General features: G+C 42.7%; 1 protein-coding gene across 1 annotated transcript; it reads right to left on the reverse strand.

Annotated features, from left to right (window-relative positions):
* Window positions 1–1,793: 1,793 nt before the first annotated feature.
* Window positions 1,794–6,703, reverse strand: Cd83 (CD83 molecule). Its single transcript, XM_010623080.3, has 4 exons — window positions 6,577–6,703; window positions 5,020–5,298; window positions 3,221–3,327; window positions 1,794–2,529 (listed from the first exon to the last, which is right to left on the reverse strand). Exons 1-4 carry the CDS (start codon window positions 6,701–6,703, stop codon window positions 2,401–2,403), a joined length of 642 nt encoding a protein of 213 aa, XP_010621382.1. The 3' UTR covers window positions 1,794–2,400.
* Between the last annotated feature and the right edge of the window lie 3,265 nt (window positions 6,704–9,968).

A 9,968-nucleotide genomic window follows, 5' to 3' on the forward strand; every position in this document is an offset into this window, starting at 1 on the left:
GTCTCTCTCTGTCTCTCTCTGTCTCTCTGTCTGTCTCTCTCTCTCTCTCTCTCTCTCTGTCTCTCTCTCTCTCTCTCTCTCTCTCACACACACACACACACACACACACCCTTTTCATATACCAAATACTTGATGTGAATTTCTGAGTAGAAACAAAGGCAGTCAAAACCAACCAGGGGCAGCCTCCTTCCTGGTCTCTCCTGTGCTGTAACTCTGATGGCAATGGAACATTGAACTTACCATGTATTCACTCTCTGAGGACAACATGGGCGCCCACCCAGTCAGCCTGTTGAACTTACCATGTATTCACTCTCTGAGGACAACATGGGCACCCACCCAGTCAGCCTGTTCCTTTTAACAAAATCATTTTGTCGAAGATTCACAGGCTCTGATATTGTCTCCACTTTTATGCCCTCCATTCTTTTTCTGGTATCAACTTACTATTTCTTAGACCCTGGGCTCAGTTCTTTCACTTATCATCTCATTTAATTTCACAATACACCTACTGGGCAGATACTATTTTTATTTAAAGATCTGTTAACTGAGCTTTGGAGAGGCAAGTCCAGTCCAAGGTAGTACAACTGCAGGTGACTAAGAACTCAGTTCCTAATTACCATGCTAAACGATCTCTCCAGTACTTTTGGTAAAGCATTTGAGGATGCAGTTAATTTGACTCAGAGGGAACCTACAGCTTTTACAGACATTTTATGTGCATTGATCTTTGTAAAGAGCCATTTACCTATGATTTTTTTATGATTATCACAACCACTTGTACAGATTATTTTCAATTTGCGGGGGCTAAGGGAACTATTTGAGAATCTTGAGCAAAACCCCATGAATCCCAAGTTCAAAGTCCCTAACGTTACACATCTTTCTGAAGCAGAAATGCTCCCTTTCTATCCCACCCCAGTGGTCATGCCTGTGAGTAAGCTGGCTGTGTGCTGACCAGGTGGTAATGCAGCCCCAGGTAATGCAGCCCGAGGGTCTTGAAAAGGAGAAGGGCTGCCCCTGAGAAGCCAATCCACTGTGTATTTCCTCCTTCCCAGAGGAAGGGAATCTGGGTCCATCTATCATGTCTCCAGTTCATCTCAGATTCTCTTCCCCAACAGGACAGATCGATACCCTAGCACTCATCCCAATCTCATGAGTAGTTTTAAAATGAAAAAAGAAAAACACTTCCTATTCACATGCATGCCTTTAATATCAGGAAAGTGATGACATAGAGACAAAAAGCACTAAATCAACTCAGTATCACCTTCACTCCCTAATATTGGTACAGACACAGGAATCCGTGTGGAAGACTCCGACAGTATTCTCTTTGTAGCCCTCTTTGTTTTGAACGATGGCAAACATGAGAAATACATCATGGCAAGAGCAAGGACAATGACCCAATGAAGTGCTGAATTTGTATAGTGCTTTATGCCTTTTCAAAGCATGTTCACATATATTAATTTAATCAACCCATACAACAGCCTCCTAGTTTACAACTGAGAATGAAGAAACCATAGAAAGCTTATTCAAACTCACACAGCTGGTAGTGGGACACCTGGGGCTGAGAATCAGATGACATGGTTGGTCTGGCAGTCCCAACAGGTCGCTCAACAGTGCTCTATCCTCTCTATCCTACTGTCATGCTCTGAATTCTTCTCACTCTCTATACCCTAACCGCTTGTCAGTTAGCAATGCTATCCAACTAGATCTGGATTTCAAAAGAACAGAAATCCTTCTCTGACAAGTACACTAGATATAAAAATAAATGCGGCACTCTCCTTTATTGCTTCTTTATGGATGTCTTTCCCAGATATAAAGGCCTTGTTGGGGACTAGTCCATTGACCTTTCACTTTTACATATACATAATCATCCTTAGTGATAGCAGAACCTTCACACCAGGAAATTATTTGCTAAATATTTCTCACTGTCTCACAGCTTGGCCTGTCAATCTTTCTCAGATGTAAGACATCTGGGCTGGTGCAACAAAACCCAGCAAATTCAAAGAGATGTTTCCCAGATGTGGAAGAGGAAGGCTGTCCTCAGGAGTCAGTTACAGGGCCAGCTCTGGAAATTCAAATTTCCCAAGAACCTTTTCCACCTGCATCTCACTATAGCTTTTAAACGACTGAAAAAGTGTCCAAGAGGTTGATCAGATAGCTGCATAAAATGCCAAGATAGCAGCCATGGGAAAGTAGCAATGGCCCCATGCTATGTGATCATGTGATGGTTTTCAAGACCCTGCAAGCAGACAATGGGGTGGGATCCACTTCAGATGTTCTCAGTCAGGTGAAGGACCTCACAGGCAGGGTGTCATCATCTTCAAGTTGGGGCTCATTCTTCTCTTGTCCAGTGTGGTGTCTAGGCACACCACTGAGCCCTTGACTTCAGCAAAACAGCAGAAATCCTGTTCACACCACTTCTGTCTTGTGAACGGTCACTGGCCCCAGATGTTTATTCGGGGAGGTGACTGGGAGAAAAGCTCGTTCCATGCCAGGTTTAGAAAAATCTGGAAAAATACTCTGTAGTCGTGCAAACTTCTAAAAACAGCGAAACAAAAGAGACAGATCAAGACATGAGATGCAGTGTGGGTCACCCATTCCTTAAAAGCTCACAGGACAGCTCCTTTGGGAAGCCCTAGTTGTACAGCTCACTTCTCTTGCACTGCAAGACACTTGCACCTTTTCCTTGGCATCGTCACATTTTAGCCAGGAGATTCACTGATTAAGGACTGCAGCCATTTCAGGCTCCTGGTAGAGATCTGTATGGAAAGCTGGCACCTGTGGAAGCAGGCATTTGCCAACGAGAAGTGAACATCCCTCATGTTTTAGAAGCTACTGCCTGGAAAAGAGGACAGATTCATCCCTGGGTGTCTGGACTTGCTCCCTCACTCCTACGGAGGACTGGGCCTCTACTCTGGGCTAATGGACGGTCACATTGTGACTTCACCGCTGTTACTACGTGGCCCTCTGGCTTTTAGTAGAATCCTTTGGCATTTCTCAAACTTTCTTCACTTGTCTGTCTTCATTTGCTTTTCACAAGTGTCAACAAAAAAGCAAGCTGGAACCATCTTGGGGAATCTTCCTATCATGATCTTTCCAGTGTGGGGGTTTCAGTAAGTCCAAGGGCAAGAGAATCATTCCGCATTATTAAGTCATTCACACTAATACAAAACATATTAGCACTGTGATGATATTTTCATAGTAGTAGATGTTTTAAACAGATACTCACGCAGGTGAAAATGATGAGTGTTAAGTAGAAAATGACCAGTGAGAAGAGCAGGACAATCTCAGCTCTGTATTTCTTGAAAGTTGACTCTTTAGGCTCCTCAAAGCATCCTTTAAAGAAAAGTAATATATGAAGCCATTTTAACAGGATTTTTCTACCTTAGCACAAGGTAAGGATGCTCTGTTCCTACTTCCTCCAGCCCTCCTCACCGTCCCCTCTCCTACTCTCAAGTTGTGCATCAAGAAGGACTCCAGTCATTATCCTGGTGATGGCAGCAGTGAGTATTCACTGTCACTGTGCCCAGCTGTGTACCAAGGTTACGCACTATGTCCCTAACCTTCAGAGCAGCTCCGAGTCCTCACATTACTAAGAAGCTGAAACTCAGAGAAGCAAAGGATGGAGTCATGCGACAGGGACAGGCATTCGTTCAGATGTCAGGCCTTTCTGGCTTCTGTGTCCACCTCAGATGGCCACCATGTGTTTATCCCTAACTTACCTTAACTTCTTCCGGTTAGGGACACTGCTGTGTGTCCTCACCCAGGAGGACTCATGACTGTGAAACGAGATGGGGAACTGTCTTGCTACTGCATAAGAAAGTCAACCCATTTTGGAAGAACCTGAGTTTTTCCACAACCCTGTGGCACAGGGAGTGAGAACAGCTCCCCCAGGGACTTTAAGGGCTGTGGCTGCAGCACTGGAGGAGGAGGGAGGCCCCACTCAGGAACGGCCAGCTAGGGGACACCACGTGCAACACACAGATAGTTTGGCTTGGGCTGTGGTGTAGTTGCTAAGGGAATCTGTTTATGGCCCAAGCCACAGGTGGTGGGCAGATGATCCCAGAGAGCTCCTCCCTTGGGCCCTATGAGTTGGAAACTGGACCCCAAGCTACATGCAATAGTCTAGGGATGGCTTGTCACCTGGGTCCTTAACACTAAATGAGCATCCAATCTACTCCAGGTGCTGCCCCTCAGCATTTTAATGCAACATCTTGTTTAACCTTAGGGAAGAGCCTAGGTTGTAGACATCATTGTCCCTGCTGTAGAGATGATGCAACTGAGGCTTACAGTAGCCTGGTGATGTGCCCAGGCCACATGCTAATGAGAAGCAGAGTTAACGTGTGATCCAGACCTAGTGATCCCAGTCTGCCTTGAAAGAGGAAAAGGAGAGAAAGTCAGCTGTACTCTGATCATTTCTCTCCCTCTCCACAGAGCTTACTGCTCCTCTCCCTGCAAGGCAGCTCTCATTTCCCTTCCAATGGAGTGATATCTATTGAGGGCCTACTGTGTGCTAGGGCAAGCAGAGAACAAAATAGTTCTTACTTTCTTAGGAAAGATGGACAGTAAACCAATCTGTGTGTAGTATGTCAGAGTAAAAGTGCCACGAGGACAAAATAAAAGGGTAAAGGGCTGGAGATGGGAGAGAATAGTAGGGGTGTGTGTGTGTGTGTGTGTGTGTTATGGTGACTTAGTTCTTGTGAGTTTCAGAATATTAGCTTAACCCTAACTGCTCTCAGATAATTGATGTCAGGAGAAAGTAGGTATTATGCAAAACCAGGGGCTGTAGGACAACACGTTTCTCATTTCCAGTCTTAGCCTTTAACAAGTATTGAGCAAAAGTCAACACATAGTTTAGACAGCATAAAGAAAAAGTTAAGACATTTTTGTGGCAGAATTCAGCTGTCAGCACAGCTGTGAACCAAAAGCTGCAGAATTAGTCTCCAAAAAGAGAAGATCAGTTTCAGGACCTACAGAAAGTGCACATGAATTTTGCAAGAAGAAAACAAGTACAGCAGGTCACCTCACCTGTCACTTTCAAAGTCACCATGCCACTGAGGTTTCTGTGCCCTCCCAGCTCCTGCAGAGTGCACCTGTATGTGCCTGAGCTGCAGCTGGTAGTGTTTTGGATCTTCAGAGAATAGGGCTTTCTTTCAGGGGACTCAGAAGAGTTGTTTTGCCTCCTCTGATGAGAACTCTGTCCACTGAGGCGCAGATCTTCCTGGGGTGACTCCAGTCTCTCCTCGCCACCTTCTGTGAGCTGTGGAGAAGCAACCAGTGCATTGTGTTGACACCTAGGGTTTGCATCTTGTTTTTAAAGAAAAACCCATCCAAAATTCATGTTTCTAAAACAAGAGATGGTGCTTTTTTTGTATGTGTGAACTCTGAGGGAGAAGAAGAGAATCTATAAAAATGCTTTTAAGTCTATATTTTCTTTGGAATAAGATCAGGACTGCTTTTTATCACTCTAGTGCCAATATCCTAACTTCCATCCCATAGAAGGGAGATAGTGTCGCTGCCAACGACAGTCATGTGTTAAATATGAATCACTTTGGATATGCATGTGTTGTTGCTGGTTCTGTATTAAATGTTCTCATTTTCTTCTTACACCAACTCACATGCATTGATGGGTTCTTGATTTGAACCTCAGCCTTTTATTTGGAAAAGCTCCTGAATCTGTTAAGATCATTGCCAGATAACTCAACTGCAGACAGCACAAAGCCCTCCATGAATCGTCACCTTTTTCCTCAAAGGCCATGCATGTGTGGGGTTGGGTCCTACATCATGGAAAGTGCCACACTTTTCTCTCTGCTAAGGCAAGAAGAGAGCTGAGGAGGGTGTTGTGTGGAGGCATAGCTATCATCTCTTACCCAGGTAGACAAACTATCTTTGGGACTCAATCGGTGCAGTGTTTTCAGCATCTCCTACTAAAAAGATGTGGCACATGCCATATTCACCATAAATTCTGTTTGGTGGCACCTGGCAGTGGTCAGTCTCCTATTTGGGGAGCACTCTGCAGCTCTTCTCTGACTTTCAGAACAGACTCTGGGTAGGGGAAACAGACAACCAAGGGATTCAGGAAACAGCCTCTGAAAGAAAATGCATACACTCACATGTGTGTGTGAGCAACACACACATGCATACACACACGCAAGAGCCATTTCCATTTCACATATTAAGTTAGGGACTGCACCACAAGGTCACACAAAGCTCGGGTCCCACAGCCTTCCCTGTGCTCTCAGGCTGGTACAGTAGGTTACAGAGACATCTGGTGGCAGATTTACCACTTACTCTGCAGCAACTGAAAGAAAGGCTCTGCCCAGGCTGAGTCTATATACATAAATCCCATTTCTTGAGGTTCCTTCTTGTGCTCAAATGCTTTTTCCTAAATAGTCAAGAATCTATGGGAGGAAGCTAAAAAGCTGGGGCCTCTGGTATTCAAGATAAAGCAGAAAAGGAGGTGGCTGAGGAAGCTTGGAGGAAACAAAAGGCATCTAAATGATTCCAGAACACACTAAATATAGCACAACTTTTTCCTTTCCAAGCCTAAGAAACCACTGACTGCGGGCTCTGCATTGTTCTCACCGTCAGTGCCCAGCAGAGTCGCTTCCTTCCACCAGCCAGAGCTTGGGATGACTATGGAGCGCCAGTCCCTGCTTAGCGCTGCGCCTAAAGCCAGCTTGAGCTGACTAAGCCACCTCTGTTTCCGCATTCCCTGTGCTTCTCCTTTCTACATTCACCTCTAAATGCAAATGTGGCTGCAGTGACCGTCTGGAGATGATCCATCTACCTCTGGTCTTCTCCCAGGGAGCTTCTCCCATCCAGCCACCTGGAAAGTGGGGATCAAAACCTGCAAAGACCCCTGCAGGCATCTGTTTACCTAAAAATGGCCCCATCACTCAGCCAGCTAAAGCAAGGAGGTGCTTGTGATCAGAACCAGTGAGCAAGAGCTTCCTACCTATTTGCAGAGAGGAAGTCACCTCAATGACCAGCAGATGTAACATCAAACAGACATGTTTGATGGTCAGATTTCCATGGGCCTTTGATAAAAATTCCAGTTTTTGATTATTTTTAAATGGCAACATAAAGGCGAGGTGAGACATTAAAGGCAGAAAGAAGAATTGAAGTGAACTGTAAAGGAAATGCCAAAGCAACATCTTGCAGAATTCTGATTTGCTGAATCAGTGCAGCTCTTGGTGGAATCAGAGCAAAACACCTCAGATCTTGCAAGATCATCTTGTAAAGATCCTCTCTCCTGATTGAAGCACAGAACTAGAGAACTAGCTTGAGAACTCCAGCCACACAACTGAACAGCACTCTTTGTCCTCCAACTTGACCATAGTAGCATCCTCTTATCTAAGGGAGAAATGTTCCAAGACTCCCCGTAGTTGCCTGGAGCTTTGGATAATACTAAGCTCTCCATATAATTGTCCTACATATACATACATACAGTGATTAAGCATAATGTATAAATTAAGTCCTCGGTTTTTTTCATGTCTTCCTCCCACAAATGTATGCCTTTTCCATCTTGCACAATGTATAAAGTAAAAGTTATACAAGTTGTATTTTTCTCTTTCACAATTTCAGGGATAGGAGATTAGTTCTAATGATAGATTGTAGCTATTTCAGCATCAGACTTTGTTTCTTTCCTTATTAAGTGAAGAACTTTTACCTTTTCACTTATGGCTTTTGTTGGGCCTATGTGAATTGCCAGCATCCCTATTCTCCCACTTTGGGGTCATTTTATGAAGTAAAATATTGGTTATGTGAACACAAGCCCTGTCGATCTGTTAATGAAAACAAGTCACTAAGTGAACAACAGGTGGGTAGCACATACAACATGGATGTGCAGAACAAATGGATGGTTCATGTCTAACTGTGGACAAAATGTGAGATTTCATCTTGCTATTCAGAACAGGAAGTAATCTAAAACTCATGAATTGCTTATTTATGGAATTTTCCATTTAATATTTTTAGATCATGGTTAATTATGAACAACTGAAACAAAAAAGACCAAAATGATGGATAAAGTGGGACTACTAAATGGAACAAAAGATGTTCTTCAGGGTCATACAACATACCTGGAAGTGCTTCATAGCTCTCCCTCCAGCTTCAAGGTTTAGGTCTTATACAATGGTCATTTCCCTTTCATTTTGTCATTTTAAGGTACACTTTCCCATGTCACTCTACCTGACGAATACAGGATATTCCCATAGCTACAAAAGTAGCGGTGGTTGTTATGTTACTATTTTGTGCTCAAAATGAGATCAGGGCACACTAATGGGGTTAATGAACTTTTTATGAAAAGTTCAAATCATTCACAATACATAGGTGCCAAGGATACATCGCCCTGCCTCGTCAGATGAGTTAGGTAGGGCACATTTAGCACCAAGGACCAAAGGAGAAATTTCAGTGGAAGAACAGAGAAACAGCTCACGAGCCATCCTCAACTTTGCTCTGTTTCATGAGTTCTTATAAACACTGGAGCTGGCTCAAAATCAACCACTGGCAAGAAAGGTTCTTTAGACATTCCAAATCTAAAAGGGTTTCATTGCTTCTCTGCAAAAGCATCTAGGAAATAGTAATTTATAACAAAAGGAACCCTCAGAATCATTCGCAGCCAAGCATAATTGAAGGAACTCTTCAAAACACACTTCACAATGCTAATATTGTCGCACAGCACTCGAATGCACAGCACAATTTGGGCAAATTAATTCCTCAAAACACTCATCCCAATACCATTTTAAGAATCCGCACTCTGCACATTAACTTTCATGAGCTGACAACTTTGTTTTTTGAAGGAATTAGAAAAGAGCAAAATATGAGATTATCTCATTTTTAGAAAGCCTCTGGACTTTGACTTGTGTCAAGGCCACCAATTTAACTAAATAACTGAAATACCCTATCCTTTCTCTAAATTAGAGATTTGACCTGAAGGAAACCACAGCCCTAAATTAAAATAGACTGTCTTTAATTTGTTGACTGTTACATCAAGCAAACACAAGGACTGTACTAATTTTAAGGGAATGTGAGGTAAGCAGATTTTGTTGTTGTTGTCATTGACGGACAATTTTGAACTAGAAAACAAAGTAAACAAATAAATAAATAAACAGCTGGAATTGAACCAACATTTCAATCAAAAATTCTAATGTGGCAAGTGCTTTTTAAAAGTTGACATAATTTTATTCAAATATGTGCCAATCTCCTGATTATCATATTTGAATAAAAGAGGACAATCATTCCATTCCCACAGCAAAGCAAGGGCTTTGATCACAAACTTGAAATACAACTTTATCATACATTTGATCTGTTAAAAATGTGATAAAAGCTTAACTAAAAGAAAAGGAGATTTCTTTTGAAGGGGGAAAATGTGTGCATATACATACGCACATAAATATTTCTTCTAAAATTTTGATAAAACAGATTTAAAGAGAGAGATTGTAAGTATTCTGAGGTGGCTTTAAATTAATCCAATGTATTCCAACCACATTGGAGCAGCTTTTTTTATTGCATCTCTTGTGCACTAACATTCATGTACCTTGGTTTCTAACTCAATTAAAGTGCCAATATAATCCCCATTCATCATAAAAACAGCTCTTTACATCGTGCAAAATAGTTTGGCTGGGAGGTTGATGTCATAATGAGGGTAGAATGTATGAGCATTAACATCGTTTTTTTCTAAGTGTAGTTTTATTAGAAAAATGATTTTCCACTTTGAAATTTACTGGGTCTAACAGACAGAGCTGGATTTATGACTATTAACAAGAATTACGAGGAGAGCAGAGGCAGCATAATTAAGAGCTCAAGCTTTGGAGCTGGAACCATCCCTACCCCTACCATGGCTCCTTCTGCTCTTGGCCAACTGGCTGCACAGCTCCCAGACTGGCTCACTCTGCTGGGGCCTGGAGGGCTTGTGTCTCACGGAGTAGGTATGAAGATATTTTCAATGATGTATGCAGACTGTAACCATAATACCA

Source organism: Fukomys damarensis, unplaced genomic scaffold (genome assembly GCF_012274545.1).
Source record: "Fukomys damarensis isolate Sample0158 unplaced genomic scaffold, DMR_v1.0_HiC HiC_scaffold_10, whole genome shotgun sequence".
Taxonomy (NCBI): domain Eukaryota; kingdom Metazoa; phylum Chordata; class Mammalia; order Rodentia; family Bathyergidae; genus Fukomys; species Fukomys damarensis.

What these genes read in the sequence shown, in the direction of transcription:
- Cd83 (XM_010623080.3), bottom strand. Translation starts at nt 6,703, where the DNA reads ATGCGGAAACAGAGGTGGCTTAGTCAGCTCAAGCTGGCTTTAGGCGCA. An exon ending in GACTCTGCTGGGCACTGACG is followed by an intron (nt 5,299 to 6,576) that starts GTGAGAACAATG and finishes TTTAAAAACAAG; the next exon opens with ATGCAAACCCTAGGTGTCAA. An exon ending in GGTGACTTTGAAAGTGACAG is followed by an intron (nt 3,328 to 5,019) that starts GTGAGGTGACCT and finishes TTTTCTTTAAAG; the next exon opens with GATGCTTTGAGGAGCCTAAA.